General features: G+C 35.4%; 1 protein-coding gene across 2 annotated transcripts in view; it reads left to right on the forward strand.

The window, feature by feature from the left end:
- Positions 1-19,761, forward strand: part of SLC4A10 (solute carrier family 4 member 10) — a 186,366-nt gene that overhangs the window by 137,907 nt on the left and 28,698 nt on the right. For both annotated transcript variants that reach the window (XM_028141093.2, XM_028141099.2), the window contains 4 exons: positions 58-163; positions 5,908-6,069; positions 7,468-7,581; positions 8,719-8,880. In XM_028141093.2, coding sequence (XP_027996894.1) covers positions 58-163; positions 5,908-6,069; positions 7,468-7,581; positions 8,719-8,880 — 544 coding nt within the window. The remainder of the gene's footprint in view (positions 1-57; positions 164-5,907; positions 6,070-7,467; positions 7,582-8,718; positions 8,881-19,761) is intronic.

Genomic DNA, 19,761 nt, shown 5'->3' on the forward strand with positions numbered 1-19,761 from the left:
TTTTAGTCTGGTGACAAAAATATACTTTTCACAAACTGCACCATTTTACCTTTTCAGATGTAACTGTGTGGAGCCCCATAATCCCAGCAACGACACACTAAAGGAATGGAGCGAGTCCAATATTTCTGTCTCTGACATAATTTGGGAGAACCTAACTGTGTCAGTAAGTGATACATTGAAAAATGAGTCATATATTGAATTGTATTATTGTTTAGTGGCTTTTGTTGACATTGTGAATGAATTATCACCACCAAGGTAACTTTTTTTGAGTGCATACTTCTATAAAAGTTTTTTTTTTTTCTGGGTTTTTCTTTCATTATGAAGTATTTCTAATACCTAGTAGGCCTGCATTGCTCTAAAAGCACACATATACAGCATAATGTGACTAGACTAACTGAAAGCATATTAAATAACAATGGTGTTGACCTAAATGAAGCCATATGGCAGCACTAAGTGGTCCTTCTGTGTAAAAAAACCAGATGCTTTTACTTTACTCTATAGTACTGTTCCAGTTATTCAGAATATGCTGAGGTAAGGGGCTGCTTGTTATTATTTTAGTGTAAATATTGAAATCTTTGGGAGAACAAAAGTCAGTTTATTAACAAAATTCTGGCACCTCCCTCAGGAAGGGATTTGTTGTTTCCATTTTTGTCTGATCTCCCACTCAGGAAAGAGGATGACAACACATTTTTATTTTAAATCCCATACCTTTTCTTTTCTTTTCTTTTTTTTTATTGTTTAAAGTATTACAAATAGTAGCAAATATCAAGAAACAAGAATAACTGATAATAAAACATCTAACTCTGCAACTTGAAGAATTAGAAAGAGAGCAACAAGAAAAGCCCAGAGTGAGCAGAAGGAAGGAAATATTAAATCCCATACCTTTTAAAAACTTTTTTCTTATCTCTGCTTTGTGATTTCTCTCTCGCATAGTTGTTTCTCCATTCTGCTTAATCTATCATTATGTTTGTGCACTTCGTTTTCCATCTGTATTTGCATCCTTCACTTCTGTTTTGTCAAATCTCATAATTGGAAAAATTGAAAATGTTCTGCTTTAAATAAATATTTAAAAAAATCCGAGTCTTCCTAGTTTCTTTTTTTATTTCCCTCAGTTATAAACATGATGATCCAAAGCTTTGTATAAGCTCAAACCCATTATAGCCATCAGCATAAAACTATATGAATTCAGTTAATTTTATGAAACACATATCATTTTAGTAAGCAAGCTAGTTAGTGGAACAAATAAATCTTTTTTGTTGTACAAATATTATAAAAATCTAAATGTGTTTTTTTAATTGAGGTATAATTGACATGCAACATTATATTAGTTTCAGGTGTACAATATAATGATTCAATATTTGTATATATTGTGAAGTGACATCCACAATAAGTTTTTGTAACATTCGTCACCACACATAGTTACAGAATTTTTTTCTTATGATGAGTACTTTTAAGGTCTACTCTCTTAATAACTTAAATATAAACATGAATTTTGTAAGAGCACTTGACCTATTGCCTATTTTGTCAATTTTCCCATTAAATGTTTTCTTTAGAATAAAAATCAAATTATCCTCTGTATAAAATTCAATGTTGGCCTATATTTTACTACCTTTATTCTTACCTTCATCATTTTCTCTAGAATAGACCTTTACTTACTCTTGTTTTCTTCTTTTATAGTTAACATTTATTATGCCCTACTTTTTTTCCTAGAAAAATAATGGATAACCATTTATTGGATAACCATCATACCTATATCATGGTTGATACATCCAACAGTGTATCTTCCAACTATATTTTTTTTGGTAAACTATAAGGATGTTATGTCTAAAGAATCTCTTGCTTGTGTTCCTCACCATGGTGTTCTCTTCAATGCAAAAACCCCAATAATCCCATCTCTAAATTATTTAACATGATCATTTACTCTATGTATTTTATATTGTCTGAATAATTTAATGCTAAATAACAATATTCTGTATAGCTGCAAATCCTGAATAATAACATTCTAAAAGATCACAGAACAATTGATCTGGCTTGCCATCAGTTAATTTTAGATATTAGAAGTTTTAGAGTCAAGCAGAGTATAGTGAACAGTATTTTGCAATCAAAGCATATCCAGAATTTTGTTGTTGTTTTCAAAGTCCTGAACTAGGTGTTAACATTCTGGCATAAATTTTCATATTATTTGTCATTAGTTAAAAGCTGCTTTTGAAATTGAATAATTGCTAATCTTGACCAGAAATAACCTTTATCACCAAAGGGAATGCTACATAATGAAAAAAAATTGTAATTTTTAAGTCAATGAAAACCATTGAAATTTTTTTGTCTTAATTGTTATACCAGGGTTGTTTTTTTAAAGCATAATCACAAATTAGTAAAAGCATTTTACTAATAAAGCTTTGAGCTAATGGCTTTTATAACTACTTTGTAAAAATAATAATATAACATTTCCTTTATATGTTGTTCATTTGAGAGATTTTTTTAAATTATATTTTTACATACCTCATAAGTTATAGTTTTACATTGTGAATTCACAAAGGGCAAAGAACTTTAGCTTTCTGTGATTTTCCCAAACTGCTATATGCATAGTGAATGTTCCATAAATATTCAATGATTATTTTGAAAGATAATCTATTTAACATGTCTTGTTTTTGTTTATGTTCCACCTTTATTGAGGTATAAATGACAAAAATTATACATATTTAAGGTATACAACATAATGTTTTGACTACATGTATGCATCATGAGATGATTATCACAATCAAGCTAATTAATATACCAATCCATCACATAGTTGCCTTTTTTGGTGAGAACAATTAAAATCTACTCTTAGCAAATTTCAACTATATAATACACTATTATTAAATATAGTCACTATGCTGTGGGTTAGCTCTTCAGAATTTACTCATTCCACATAACTGAAACTTTGGACCCTTTGATGCAATATTTCTCCATTTCCTCTTCCTCCCCCCAGCCTTTGGTAACCACCATTGTACTCTGCTTCTATGAGTTTGACTTTTTTTTTAATTCCATATTTAAGTGAGATCATGCAGTGTTTGTTTTTCTGGCTAATTTTATTTAGCATAATGTCTTCCAGGTTCATTTATGTTGCTGCAAATGGCAGGATTTCCTTCTTATTTTAAGGGTGAATAACATTCATTTGCATATTTATACCACATTTTCTTCATCCATTAATTCTTTGGCAGACACAGGTTATTTCTGTATCTTGGCTGTTGTGAATGCTTAATACAAGTCTTTTAGGCAAGCTGGAATACTTAGGTTTCTTTTGTTATATGTATTTTTAGCAGTATCTCAAAATCAGCCATTATAAGGAGTTCTTAGGCAAGGTTTGAAATATTCACAAGCATTTAACTTGCAATTGGTTAATAGTTTCAGTGCCAGAATAACATATTTAGCTAGCATATTTAAGGGGCAGGACACTAATGCCAACTTCAACTTCTTATTTTATCAAACTTGATTTTTACTAACTTTTAAAATTATTAATGCTTAAGATGTATTTGAAGGATAATTAGTGGAAATGAGTTTGGCAACAGGCATTTTTTTTTCCATTTTATTTTGTAAGTGAAAGCATGTGTTAGAATCAAACTAAAAGAACAAGATTTAGATTTGATTTCCACTTCTATTTCTCAGGATATAGATGTAGAAGTGTGTGTGTGTGTGTGTGTGTGTGTGTGTGTGTTGGGGGTGGGGAATAGTTAGTATAAACCAGAAAATAAATGTAGAATTTAGTAGATTATACTTTTTAAAATATTAACATTCTGTACCCCCCCAAATAAATATCCTTTTCAAATTTACTTTGAATTAAAGTACCTAAGCAAGCTATTGGAAATTTATGATCTACACTAATAAAAGAGTAAGATGCAAATTGACCCTACATTCGTGACGCCCACCAGCCAATCAGGAGTGGGTATGCAAATTAACTAAAAAAGATGGTGGGTTAATTTGCATATGCAGGCACTGGGCCTTTGGGCAGCGTGGGAAGGCGGAAAGGCAACTCCGGCCGGAGCAAAGGCGATGCCGGCAGCCAGGGGAAGGAAGGCCCATTCTTGCACAAATCTTCGTGCATCGGGCCTCTAGTAGACTATAAAACAGTTAAACAATCCTTTGAAATGGCAAATGGCAGCTCTGTTCTTAAGAATTGAGATCAAGACTCAGCCAAGTCAAAGGAACATTTTATAACTGCATGAAAGACTACAGAAATCACAACTCTATGGATAATGAGTTTACAGTAGAGCTTGTAGCTCCTCTTTGTATTTAGTTGCTCAGCTTGCCCATTACTTTGCTTAGTAATTGCTCTACTAGTATCTCTGAACAGGAACAAGAGAAGGAACTAAAAAAATGCAAGGATTTATTTTTGGTACTTTATTTTTACAGAGTTTTGAGAAAAGGAAAATTAAAGCTATAATTAAGGCCTGGAGGATTTTTCTTTGGTTTTTCAATTAGTTAAGTTATTGTGCTCTGTATTAACTTAACATGGATAATTGGAATTCAGCCTTAGCTAGCAAGGAAGGTATTTGCAGTTAGATTAGAAGAGGGGACAGAATTGTTTCAGATAATTATAAGGTATACTAACAATATTTCTTGATAATCCTAGCCTTAGAAGTAGCTGCTCCAACTAGATTTACTGGTTGGTTGTTTATTTTTGAATAACAGTGTAACTGTCTGTGGTTTATTCTACAATCTTTTGAAGGTATTTATTTTTTGCTATATAAGGGCTCCAGGGCCCGAGGCATTGTTCAGTGGGAGGACTCTGTGTTATTGACCAATCCATCAGTGCATTTGTTTCTTTAAAATCTCTGTACCATGGCACAATTCCATTTCTGCTCAGGTCCAGAATATCTCAGGGATTGTTCAAGTCACTGGTTCATTTAAGCAATTATTTTCTCTGTTTTAAAATAAAAATAAATATGTTAGTAATCTAATCTTTAAAATAAAATAAGAGAAACAAAAATGATTTTAAAAGGAAATTTTCAATTTCAAAATATTAATATTTAAAATGCTCAGTTTCTTGGAGAAAGGAATTTTTTTTTGACTTTGCTGCCACCTCATGGCTAAGGCAGTAATTAGCCATAATCCTTCAGGGGCTTATAAAAATATATGCCAGGGAGAGAAAAGACCACGGAGAAGTCATAGAAAATATGAGCTCTGTCTTGCTCATGAAATAACATTTTGTTGTTGTTGTTGTTCTGTGATCTCAGTTCGGGCCCAATCTTTGACTCACAATTTCATTTCAGTAATAACATAACATAGTTTTCTTGTTGCCTTTCTTATCTTTTTCGGTAGATTTTGGATTAGATAATTTTACAAAATCATTGTTCTTCTTTGATAAGTAATAATATCCCCACCATGGACACTGTACTTGTATCACAGCTCTACTGCCACCAGCAGCACTGAGATCAGAGCAAATTACTTAAACTCTGTCCCAGTTTCCTCAGACGTGAAATCAAAGTAATAACATCTACCTAGTTTATAAGCTTGATGTGCAAATTAAATAAGATGATGTATTTAAATGGTTTGGCATAGTGTCTGACCTAGTAATCACTCACTATGAAGTATGTCAAATTTTCAGTAAATATGCTGTTAGGAACTTAGTTGTATAAGCGTAAATACATATTATTGGTAAACCAATTTTATAGATTTAAATTTAATTTGAAAAAGGCCAAAATTTTAAAAGTGGTTCATGCTCAAATTTCACATAAGACTGATATTTCTCACTACTGAACCTGTCCAGATAGAAGCTGTGGAGCGTAGTGTGCTGTTAAATCACGGTGAGGGCCATAGATGCAAAGCTGCAGCATCTCCACGGCAGCTGGCCTCAGATGTTGGACGTCTGAAGGGACTGTGTCCGTTTTTTCTTAAGAGCTCCGTTTGTTTTACTTCCTCTGGCAGGAATGCAAGTCATTGCACGGAGAGTATGTGGGACGAGCCTGCGGCCACGAGCACCCCTACGTTCCAGATGTTCTGTTCTGGTCCGTGATCCTGTTCTTTTCCACAGTTACTCTGTCCGCCACCCTGAAGCAGTTCAAGACTAGCCGCTATTTTCCAACCAAGGTACTTAGACTACAATTTTCTGGATTGAAACATAAACCTACCTAAAGCAGGTTATGAAGGCATACATGTTTTGAGAAAAAAGAAAGAGCAGTTGCTGTGATGAACGGAGCCACTAAAAAGCTTTTGTGTGAGCAGGCTGCCAGGTTAGGAGTGGAGGTAGCAGAGGAGGGAGGTGAAGGAAAAGCATTTTGAGACAAGTGCTGGAAGTGCACATGAACTTCAGGCTCCTGTCCTTCAAATCCCAACGATTAGCTCCCCCTTTCCCACTTCCGTTTTTGGAAATTCAAAGTACACACTGCAGTAGTGATTGTCACTCCCTTCAGTGAACAGTGGGAGCTATTCCAGCCTGACAGATACCTCCTTGGAGCCACTGCCACACTCTAACTGGGAGAGCCCCTGCAAAGCCCATTGGAATACTATTCTCTTACATTTCAAAGTGTCAGTCCCTCCCCTAACCCACTACATTTGCATCTGCATATTTGGAAAGGAAAGTAAACAGAGACACAGCTTAGTTCAATATTTAACACTGCAAAGTAACACCTATAATGTCTGACTCAGCCAATAGAAAACAAGAAAACAAGCTTTTTAAGGATGAGCTGATGATTATAACAAAAATTCCACCCTGGGAAAATGTTTCAAGAATTGTTTCTTCTGCAGAAAATTTCAGTTTTCGTCACCTCCTTCCGTAAGATGGAAGGTTTATTTCTTTCCCTTGAAAGTTTAATTTGATTAAATTATTTTTGTAACTTGAAACAATAATCTCCTATATTTTTGTGTGTGTCATAAAGTCATCCTAATAAAGAAGCCAGATCTTGTTGATCATTGTATTAGGATTTTTGTTGAAAGGTGGCTTTATATATGAGATGGCTTTAAAACTGGCTTACACAGAAGAACTTTTAATTTTTTCTACTCTGTTGTGCACATTCCTTGCTGCCATTCTGATATCCCAGATATACTAAAATATTATGCTTCTTCAATAAAAACGATGATTTTATTTTATGGTGCTTCAGGTTTATCATATTAAAATGTTGCCTGTGTGAGAAAGAGTCCTAAAATGTAGCCAAATTCTGGCCTTGCAATCTTATTCTATGTTCTAAATAGTCACGCACTTAGCTTCATAATAAACTTAGATTTTAAATAAAAATTAAAATAGCACAATAACCATTACAGCGATTTCACAGTGCCTCTTTCTAGAAAGGTTGAGTGTGTATCCATCTTAATGACAGTTACATAAATGTACATTCAGGTTCTGACAGAGCTAATGATAATATTCTAGTATGCATAGCATATAATATTGTGATATTATGTCATAAAGTTTTTGCAAAGAAAGATTATGTTCCTGAGTATTCCTGTCTATTTATAGTTTCTTCAGGTGACAAATGTTTTCATTATTTTTAGGTTCGATCCATAGTGAGTGACTTTGCTGTCTTTCTTACGATTCTGTGTATGGTTTTAATTGACTATGCCACTGGGATCCCATCTCCAAAACTACAAGTACCAAGTGTTTTCAAGGTGAACTTACAGCATTTTCTATTTACCTCTTCATCTCTTTAGGCCAAACTTTCACTTAGATAATGGCTAGAAACTTAGAACTTGGGGTTTTGATGAAAATATAAAGCTGTAGATTAGTAAAATGTCCATAAGTATGACTAAAACTTCGGTCTACTATTTAAAAAAATTAAGAACCACAGAAATAGAATCCTGGAGGCCACTTGCAAATATTTCCTGTCAATTTTGCCAGTTGAAATATCTATATATAAGACTCCTAAGAGTTAAGGAAGCATTTTGAAACTAAGGGAAATGCATTATCTTGATGCAGAATTGCCCAGTGAATAGTACTTAAAAATAGGTCTGAAACAGAATTCTGACCATGTTACTAAGAGTGTGACCCTTGTTGAGTTCCTTAAACTTGATTTTTCTCATCTATCAAACAGAGCTATGGACTTCTTCATAGAATTATTGTCAAAAAGATTTCCTCTGGGATTCATCTCAGGCACCAGCCATGTTTAGAACCCTCCCCTGAGCTCCTAATGTCACCAATTGTCTTTTTGCTGTTTTCAGATAATGGCCTGTGCATACATCTGAAATAAGGTTACACACAGTTGTCAAATGTAAAGATAAATATTTTTGTAAATATGAATATATATATATATGTGTATATATGTATGTGTGTTCACACACACACACACACACACATATATATATATATATATATATATATATATTTATATATATATATAAATTTGCCAACTGGAAAATATTATTTTATCTAATATAGGTATTGATTAAGAACACAGATTTTTGAGCCAGTCAGAGTTCAAATCCTGTCTCCAGCACTTACTAGCTTTGGGATTTTGAGCAATTTATTGGATCTCTCTTTGTCTCAGTTTTTTAATCTGTACCTCCTTATCTGTTGTCAAGGAAAGAATGAGTGAAAATACTTAAAGCACTTAGAATGGTGCTGGTACCTTATAAATGCTTTGTAAACATTAGTGTTATTCATTATTATTATTAAGGTAATCATTAGTATTATTCACTCAGCATATCAGTTTATAATTAGGGTTTTCCTGGTAGCATCTGTAAAATTTAATTTGATTAGGTATTCATTAATCTAGTTCATAACTATGTACATTCTTTTATTTTTCACAGCCCACCAGAGATGATCGTGGCTGGTTTGTTACACCTGTAGGTCCAAATCCATGGTGGACAGTAATAGCTGCTATTATTCCAGCTTTGCTGTGTACTATTCTAATTTTTATGGACCAACAGATTACAGCTGTCATAATCAACAGAAAAGAGCATAAGCTAAAGGTATATTTTAACATTAATTTAATGTAAATTATTATGACTTGACTGACATCAATTGATGTTCATTATACATTATATTCTGTAGTCATTTGTATAATGAAATATTAAAGTAATGCTTTCAAGTTCATACTTTTTATTGTTTATATTCCAGATATTCTGTATTACAATAAACTTAAAGTTAATTATTTTTAGTTAGTTAATTAATTAATCAATAATACTTGGCTGAGCTCTAAACTCTGAAACCTTACCTTCAGGGTTTAAAATAAAAACAGTGCCTAAATTCTAACTTTCTTTACCATGTTTAACATATTTTAATGAAATAATCTATTCTGGTGAAGTGCATCTTTACCAATTTATCTTACAGTGGGGATTTCTTTATTTTTTTACTTGACCCTAAATATGTCTATTAGATTACATCATTATTGGAACAAATTACATCTTCAGATATTTCTTGATTTTTTAGTTATTACTCTGTCTATAATACCCATGACAAAAAAACCTCAGTTATAAGTGTTATAGACTGTAAGTGACACCTCTGTTGAGTTTTATTGCAGATTTTAATGCCTTCCTTTTTTTACAAAGAGAATGAATATGGATATGTTTTATATTCTGATCCTGCCATTTTGCAACTGAGAATAATCAAAGTTGTTTATTGGTATACAATTTGTCTGAGATATGTAATCTGAGTGCTATCACTTATAAGAACATGTTAAATAAAATCAAAATCATTAAATGGTTACAAATTATCTAAATCAATTCTTGTAAAAACAGAACATGCACAATCTTGTTTTGTTTTAGAATCATGTACATACTCTAAACTCTAGGAAAAGGTTCATTGTTAGAGCAACAGAAATTATGCTCCAAAGGATGTATAAGTATGTTTGTTAGAAAGAGGAAAATCTCTGATTGAACTATTAGATGGTAAATAGTAAAAACGTAAATGTAAGACAGCACAATGATTTGTAATAAATCTTACTAAAAATGAATTTTCTATATAATGGAGAGTGTGTCTATCTTAAAACATAGAGCATTCTTCATTCTCTTTGTAAAAAGTAACTTAAGAGTGCTCAGAACCTTTTTTGAAAGTTCATTCAATTCACTTGTTTTTGTCAAATAAAATCTTAATTATTAAGGATATATTTTACAAAAACATTTCATAAAGTCGTGGGAACTAGACCAGTGGTGTGCTGGTACATGTTTAACATCCAGTTCTCTGCATTTAAAAAAGAGAGATCTTGATTTACTATTTTAATGGTATGAACGCCCCATCACCGCATGGCTCATTTTATGCTACCAGTGTGACATCAATTGGCAGGAAAATTATTTGAAAATTAAACAGTTGGCTCTGATGGCCTATATGAGCTGGCTCCCAAAACATCGCTGAACTACGCAATTGAGTATTAGAAACGGAAACATTTATAGTCCTCAAAACAAGGAATTCAGACTCCCAAGTTTAATAGCCTACTTACTTAATATCAATCACTTAAAAGTATTTGCTTTTAAAATATTAACCTTCTGCAAAAGCAAATGTCACCACTACTTAATTATTAAAGTTATATAGTTGCTTAAATAGATCTATAAAACAAGTATAACTACTTTATATTGAATATTTTTAGCCTTCTACTCTCTAAGAAGTAGGAAAACATTTTCCCTAGACACCAGTTTATTTTTTAAAGCTGAAAATACCTATATTTTTTCATTATCAAGTAACATATGATTTTAGCTTTTTTAGATAATATGCAAAGTTAAAAGAAAAAAGTGGAAAACACTATCATTTCATTACCTAGAGATAACTTCATTAACATTTTTATAGCTACCCAAACATATATTTTTATACTACATACTAGAGGCCCGGTGCACGAAATTCGTGCACGGAGGGGGGTTGTCCCTCAGCCCAGCCTGTACCCTCTCCAATCTGGGACCCCTCAAGGGAGTCCCATTGTCCGACTGCCCTCTCACAATCCAGAACTGCTGGCTCCAAACTGCTTGCCTGCCTGCCTACCTGATTGCCCCTAACCGCTTCTGCCTGCCAGCCTGAACACCCCCTAACCACTCTGCTGCCAGCCTGTTTGTCCCCAACTTCTCTCCTCTGCCGGCCTGGTTAGCCCTAACTGCCCTCTCCTGCAGGGTTGATCACCTCCAACTGCCCTCCCTTGCAGGCCGGGTGCCTTCCAACTGCCCTCTCCTGCTGGCCATCTTGTGGTGGCCATCTTGTGTCCACATGGGGGCAGGATCTTTGACCACATGGGGCAGCTATATTGTGTGTTGCAGTGATGATCAATCTGCATATTACTCTTTTATTAGATAGGATAGAGGCCTGGTACAGGGGTGGGGGCCAGCTGGTTTGCCCTGAAGGGTGTCCCTGATCAGGGTGGGGTTCCCTTGGGGTGTGGGGCGGCCTGAGCGAGGGGCCTGTGGTGATTTGCAGGCCAGCCACACCCTCTGGCAACGCAAGCGGAGGCCCTGGTATCTGGAATTTATTTTCCTTCTACAATTGAAACTTTGTAGCCGGGAACGGAGCCAAGCCTGGGGCTCCCTCCACGGACAGCCTGCAGCCATTTGTGTTGTGGTTATAATTGAAACTTTGTTGCCTTAAGTGGGTGGGCCCGGCCAGAGTGTGTGGAAAGCTTTGCTTCCCCTGTTGCCGCCGGCAACCCTGGCCTGCTCTCTCAAGCTCCATTCTGCCGCCATTTGTTTGAATTTGTTTACCTTCTATAATTGAAACTTTGTAGCTTGAATGGAGGTTTAGGCCTGCAACGGCTGGCAGAAAGCTTGGCTTCCTCTGTTACCTAGGAAACCTTGCTCTCTGTGGCTGTAGCCATCTTGGTTTGGGTTAATTTGCATACTCGCTCTGATTGGATGGTGGTCGTGGCTCGTGGGCGTGGCTTGTGGGTGTGTCGGAGGTATGGTCAATTTGCATATTTGTCTATTATTAGATTAGATATCATTTGTATTTTTTCACATAAGAGCATTATCATGGAAATCATCCTATGTCAACAATGCAAATCTGCATTATCATTTTATTTTTAATATTTATTGTTGAAATATGTTCCCTTTTCCCCCTATTGACCCCTTCTAGCTTGCCCCCACTATTCTCCCGCCCCGACAGGCATTCACCACCCTATTGTCTTTGTCCATGGGTTATGAATATACTCACACAAGTTCTTTGGTTGATCTCTTCACACCCACCCACCCCTGCCTTCCCTCTGAGATTCCACAGTCTGTTCCATGTTTCTGTGTCTCTGGATCTATTTTGTTCATCAGTTTATTTTGTTCATTAGATTCCACATATGAATGCAATCATATGATACTTGTCTTTCTCTGACCAGCTTATTTCGCTTAGCATAATTCTCTCCAGGTCCTTCCATGCTGTCTCAAAGGGTAAGAGATCCTTTTTTTTTTTACTGCTGCATAGTATTCCATGGTGTAAATGTACCACAGCTTTTTCATCCACTCATCTAGTGATGGGTACTTGGTCTGTTCCCAGATCTTAGCATGTAATCTTAGTAAATTGTGCTGCTATGAACATAGGGGTGCATACATTCTTTCCGATTGGTGTTTTGGGTTTTTTAGGATATATTCCTAGAAGTGGGATCACTGGGTCAAATGGTAGTTCCATATTTAATTTTTTGAGAAAACTCCATACTGTTTTCCATACCAATCTGTATTCCTACCAGCAGTGTACTAGAATTCCCTTTTCTCCACATCCTCACCAGCACTTGTCATTTGTTGATTTGTTGATGGTAACCATTCAGACAGATGTGAGGTGATACCTCATTGTCATTTTAATTTGCATCTCTCTGATTATCAGTTACTTTGAACATTTTTTCATATATCTCTTGACCATCTATATTTCCACTTTGGAGAAATGTCTATTTAGGTCCTTTGCGCATTTTTTAAATTGGATTGTTTGTCTTTCTCTTATTAAGCTGTATGAGTCCCTTATATATTTTGGATGTTATCAGAGGTATCATCGCTAAATATGTTCTCCCATAGAGTGAGCTTCCTTTTCATTTTGTTGATGGTTTCTTTTGCTGTACAGAGTTTTTAATTTTAATGTAGCAGGATACAAAATTAACATAAATCTATGGCATTTTTATACAACAACAATGAATTCTCAGAAAGAGAAACTAAAAAAAACAACAACAAAAAACCTATTTACCATTGCAACAAAAAATTAAGATACTTAGGAATAAACTTAACCAAGAAGATAAAAGACTTGTACTCAGAAAGCTACAGAACATTAAAAAAAAAAAAGATAGAGGAAGAGATAAACAAGTGGGAGAATATACTGTGTTCATGGATTGGTAGAATTAACATAATTAAAATGTCCATTCTACCCAAAGCAATCTATAGATTCAATGCAATCCCTATTAAAACACCAATGGCATATTTCACAGCTCTAGAACAAATACTCCAAAAATTTATATGGAACCAAAGAAGACCCTGAATAGCTGCAGCAATCTTGAGAAAGAAGAACAAAATTGGAGGTATCACAATACCAAATATCAAGTTATACTACAAAGCCACTATAATCAAAACAGCCTGATACTGGCACAAGAATAGGCATATAGATATAAAGGAACAGAACAGAGACCCCAGAAATGGACCTAAGCCATTACTCTCAATTAATATTTGACAAAAGAGGCAAGAGCATACAATGGAGTCAAAACAGTCTCTTCAATAAATAGTGTTGGGAAAATTGGACAGATACATGCAAAAAAATGAAACTAGACCACCAATTTACACCATACATAAGAATAAACTCAAAATGGATAAAAGACTTAAATGTAAGTCATGAAACCATAAAAATCCTAGAAGAAAACATAGGCAGCAAAATCTCAGACATCTCTTGTAGCAATATGTTTGTAGCTACATCTCCTAGGGCAGAAGAAACTAGGAAGAAAATAAAAAAGTGGGACTGCATTATAATTTTAAATGGCTGTATATTTATATTTCATTATATGATACAGTAGAGGCCAGGTTCACGAATTCGTGCACCAGTGGGTTCCCTTGGCCTGGCCCATGGGGGGATTGGGCTGGAATTGGCTCTCTGACATCCCCCAAGGGGTCCCGGATTACAATAGGGCACAGGCCAGGCCAAGGGACCCCACTGGTGCACGATCAGGGCTGGGGAGAGATGCGGGAGGTTGGCCAGCTAGGGAGGGACCGCGGGAAGGCTCCAGGGCATGTCCAGCTCATCTCGCTCAGTCCAGGATTGGCCAGACCCCAGCAGCAAGCTAACCTACCTGTTGGAGCATCTGCCCCGTTGTGGTCAGTGCACATCATAGTGACTGGTTGACCAGTTGACTGTCTGCCCCCTCGTGGTCAGTGCACATCATAGTGAGTGGTTGAGCAGTGTTAGCATATCATTAGCATATTATGCTTTGATTGGTTGGTTGAATGGCCAACTGGTTGACCAGACACAGCATATTAGGCTTTTATTATATAGGATGTTATAAATTAAACAAAATAGATCATGTTTTAAGAATAAAATAAGCTGTGTAATCATTGCTTCCTTTCAAAGGAAAACATTTTTTAAGTCTTTATATTTAGGCAGGAATTCCATAGATTTCACTGAAAAATTATTCAATCCCCCCACGGGCCAGGCCAGGGTAACCCACTGGTGCACCAATTCGTGAACCTGGCCTCTACTGTATCATATAATGAAATATAAATATACAGCCATTTAAAATGATAATGCAGCTAAACTGACGGAGGCAGTATTTTTTCTAAGTATTAGTGGACTCACATTAAAACAAAATGTGGAAGTAAGTGAAGATTTCTGAGGGTGGTACTTTTTTTTTTTTTTTTTTGCCATTCTCTATCGTTACTCTTTCCCAGTCTCTCAGAATTATAAATGACACAGCACTTCTTTCTGTTCTTCATAAGCCTGTGGTTGGCCCTTGACATTCACCATCTTTGATAATCTCCAATATGATGTATTTCCTTCTTTGCCTATCATGTAGAATAGCTAACATATAATAAAGCATTCTTTATGTGGACTTTCAAGTACTTGCATTTATAGAATTAAATGTAGAACAAAAACATTTAATATTTTGGTCACTAAAATAAATTTGAGGCTATATTAGTAAACTATATTACATTATTTGTATATTACTTTTTTATTATACAAATAAATTACCATATATTCAAAAGATTCATAATTTTTCCCTTTAATAGTTATCAATAGAGCAAATCTCACATAAACTCTGGTATATTTCCCCAAGTAGAAGAGCCAGTCTATTCTTGGTTGCTATGAATCTGCACATCCCATCTTCTCCCTCGGATATGAATATTTTCAAAGCAAGTTCCTTCAGTGAAGATATATTTTATCTACATTGAACACTTTTTTTTTTTCTCTTTGGCCTCTAACCTTTGTCTTCTGTAAGCGTTGGTATAGTGTGGTCTATTGCTACTGATTATCTTGTTAACAATAACAGTCTTTACTCAGAATAACGGTTTGTTCTAAAGCCGTTCTCTCCGCCTGCTGCTTCCCTGAAATGTTTGCACTATCTCCTGGCTTTGACTTGAGCCACTTTGTCACAGAAAGACATGTGTTTCTTAGGTATATCCCCAGACCACAAGTTAACCACATTTTCAGCTTTTACTTATTTTTTTCCTCACTTGAAAACCTATTTTTGCCTTGAGTGGAGCATTCCCAGAAATAGTTCAATGAAGTATGTTTTGTGGTTTCTGTATCAAGCACCTGATGGATTCCACAACATGTGTCTAAAGGTATCTAAGTCAACACCATTTATCCAAGTCACCTTGGAATTCAGCTTTTCATTCCTTATCTCTCCCAGACGTATAGTGGAGGTCTTTTCACCTTTTCCTTATTTCTATTACCAAAACTAGTAGTTGTTTTTCTTTTAGAAGAACTTTTCATGCCACTAAAAATGGTTTTTATTATGAGTGTTACTACATTACACAGGAATGACATGTTGACCTATAGAGGCTAAGTCCAACTCACGGGCACAGTAATTACTCTTCCCTTAGAATGAAGAAGCTCAAAATTAGCCAAATTCCAACTCACTGTGCCTCATGACCTTTGGGTTGATCATGGTGATCACATTGTAAGATAGATAAATGTCAAATCACTATGTTGTGCACCTGAAAATAATATAATATTGTATGTCAATTATACTTTAATTAAAATATTTAAAAGCTGTATATATAAACATTTGAGAATGCAAATTATCATCTACATTATACATAGATGTAAATCCATACTCTATCTAGCATTTTTTGCTTGTTCATCCCTTTCCAAGAGAAGTGGGATAGGCATAGGTTAAATGAATCTCTTTAAAAAGCATTACACATGTTCAATTAAAAAAAGTATTTTCTAAAAGTGGAAAGAGATATTATTTTACGGAAAAGAAAGTTTCTGTTCAGGTACAACTGTGGGCTTTTCTACATGTTTCTGTAGACAGTTCAGGCTTCTTTTGACATCATTTTTAATAAACAGCAATACAATCCCAGATCACTTGAGTAAATGAATGCATTTGCACCATTCATTTGGCACCACATTCTCTTGATGATTATGGCATTTGATATGTTCTTTTTTGCCCTCTTTGTCAGCCTGGTTCTTCATGTCAATCTATAGTCTTTTATGTGGTTAACTTGACAGATGCAGGAAATTGCTGCCAAGCTTTGAAATGAATTTTTTCAGCAGTGGCATCTGGGTATCAGATGGTCCTCTTGGCTGGCCTCTTGTCTTGCTGCATGTTGGTTTTAGTGGGGTCTGCTGTAGCATCACCTGTTGCTATGCTCCCTTTTCCTTCCATATGTCCATTTCCCATGATTCATGGATGAATGTGAGAATGAAAGCTCTGCTTCTGTCTTTATTTCAGAAAAAAATTCTACAGAAATATGTTCGAAGGTGCAGAGTTTCCTCTCTGACAGAGGGATACCTCCCTTTGGCTGGCATGCCTATCAGCTAATAATTTGGTTACAAACACCAAGTTTTTAAAGACATTATAAATGAAAGAGAAGGAGAAGAATGACGATTAATGAGTGAAAGTGCCAGAACGGCTTTATTTTTTCCATTCACATTAAGATGCTGCCATTGTTGTACAGCATGACCAGGGGGAGCTGTATTTTTGTTTTTATTATATACTTGTACTTTACAAAGCTAGCTTTTTAAATTTAAAAAGAAATTATTATTTCCTCTGAGAGCATTATTTTTTCTGCTTCCTGCAAGCGAGAATCTGTTTACATTATTTTAAAAACACTTTATAAGAGGTATAGGAAATCACTATCATGAAGAAGTCCTTCCTCATATTATTAAGCCATAGTCAACATGGGTCCTGGGAAAATCCAGGGTACACAGGCTCAAGGCCTCATGTCCTTTGCCCTCTGAAGTTTATCCCCCCTACTAACTAGTGTGCTTCCATTCTCTCAGCAGTACTATAGCTCCGAACAGCCCCAGGGGCCGTCATTCACACTGTACTCCCCCAGAGGCTGGGGCTTGAGCAAGTCCTTCACTATTCTTGCTCCTTCTCACTCCTGAGTCCCTAGGACAAAGCAGTTCTCTAACTGGCTAAGATATTGTCCTTTCAAGGGACCCAAATTTGAGTTTTAGTCCACCCATCGACATCTTCCAAAATGTTCTACAAAAGGACCTAAGGAACAAACTATGGCCCTGGTGAAGCTTATTCCTTCCTATGCCTTTTTGTTTAAGCGGATATCAGGGTGTTTCTCTGCCCACTCTTGAGATCCTAGTAATGAAGATCTTTCCTGCATTACTTGCCAAGAAAAGTTTCTAGCAACTTCTTCACAGGGAAACCGGGTTTAGGCAGTGTGGTGAACTGGAGCAGTGCCCCGCTCAGCTGACCCAAGGAAGAGTACCACTGACAGTGGACAAGGAGGAGGTCATTGTGTGGATGTCTCCCACTGCCTCCTGCACTTTTATAATTTGGCAGGGATAGGCAGAAAGGAAGTACAATGGACTTAAAAGGTGTTTTTCTTAATAAAGCAATTAACAAAGCAAAATAGCAGAAAGGGAATACTACCATGACAAACATGCAACAAATAATCCATATGTTTCACTCCAGGCTGTATGAGCTTTCATATTAACTGTAAACTGCTTACAGTTTGGTAAAACTGCTTGTAAAAAAAAAAAGCCAAAATTATTCTTCTAGAAGAATTGGTAATGTCTTCTCATGCTCATGACAACAAATGTAACAGCTATATTTAAAATTATACATATTAATCTGGATTCCAAAAGATGTTTCAATGATGCATATTTACTTTTTAAAAAGTCAAGTTAATGATTGCTTATTGTATGCCAATGACTGTGCTGAAAGCCATAGGAAACACTGAGAAATTATGTTACCTGCCCTTAAGAAACATACTTTTATTGAGGAGCCTTAAAACAAATGAGTTCAAAAGAGAAATTTATTGTTCAACTAGAATGTAGTAGTCTCTAATGTTTGATGGGTGTGTACTTTATACTCATTATGGCTCTAAATGATTTGCAAAATTAAATGATATATTTCTCACAACAACCCAATTTGGTTGCTCCTGTATCATCATCACCATTTTTCAGATAGGGAAATAGCGGCTCAAGGTCATTGGCTGGGCCAGCATTTGATTCCAGGCCTCTTGTCTCCAGAAACTAATCTCTTAACCACTTTATTACACTACCCCTCATTAAGAGCTGGAATGTGAACTAGGCCAAGTCCTTTGCTACTTCTGAGACTTTGCCCTGTCACCTTCCCAAGGGAGAGGGAAAAGTTAACACAGCTCTTCCCCATTTTCAATTTCCATGCCCCTTGCATTCTCTTTTCCTTTTTCACATTTCCTGATTGGTCCAAAAAAGCACTTAAGTTTGCAATACCTGGAGATCAGTGATAGTGGAATAGGATCACAGAAGAGATATAAAACACAAAAACTATTATTTTAAGTTGCTGAAACTAAAACAAATGGAACTGATAGTGATTTTCCTACTGAAAAAGTAGGAAAATAAATTGTATCTACACACACACACACACATGTATATGTACATATATATGTATAAGGAATCTTAGGTTGATATTATTTTTCCTAGGGAAAGTCACCCATTGAAACAAAAGAAGGCAATTGGAAACTGAGTATTTTAGAATAATTTATCTTTTAAAAAATAACTTTATTGTTGAAAACATTACATATGCCCACCTTTTCCCCCCATTGACCCCTTCTAGCCTGCTCCCATCCCCTGCTCCAGGCCTCCACCACCCTATTCTGTGTCCATGGGTTATGCATATATGCATACAATTTCTTTGGTTAATCTCTTCCCACCCAACCACCCACCCACAGACTGAACAGATTTGTCAGTCTGTTCCATGCTTCTATGTCTCTGGATCTATAATTTTTCACCAGTTTATTTTGTTCATTAGATTCCACATATCAGTGAGATCATGTGATAATTTATCTTTAGGAGATCTCATATGAGAGGGTACTTGGATATTGTCAGGAAGTGTCTTCTAGTCACAATTAGGTCATTCTTTGTTCTGCTGTTGTCACGGTCCCTACTTTGTTTTCTCAGCCTAATACCCGATAGAAAGTTGGTACTTAATATTTTTATGTGTGATTAAATAATAACGAATTGTGAATAATACTAATTGCAAATTAACTTGCCCATTTAGGGAAACTATGGAAGTGACTGTATTTGATAATAACTTTACTTACCCAATAGAAATAGAATAGAAACTAATGTAACGTTAACCTAGAAATACACTGAACCTATCAAAGTATGTAGAAGACACTATAATCATAATTGCAATAGGAGTACCTGCAACATTTCTTTAAGTGAATTACATATCTTGACACTGTTACCTTCTTATCTTTATTTTGCATTTTAGAATCAGTTGTATAAGACTCAAGACAGCATCTTCTTTCTAT

Source organism: Eptesicus fuscus, chromosome 11 (assembly GCF_027574615.1).
Source record: "Eptesicus fuscus isolate TK198812 chromosome 11, DD_ASM_mEF_20220401, whole genome shotgun sequence".
In the NCBI taxonomy this organism is placed as follows: domain Eukaryota; kingdom Metazoa; phylum Chordata; class Mammalia; order Chiroptera; family Vespertilionidae; genus Eptesicus; species Eptesicus fuscus.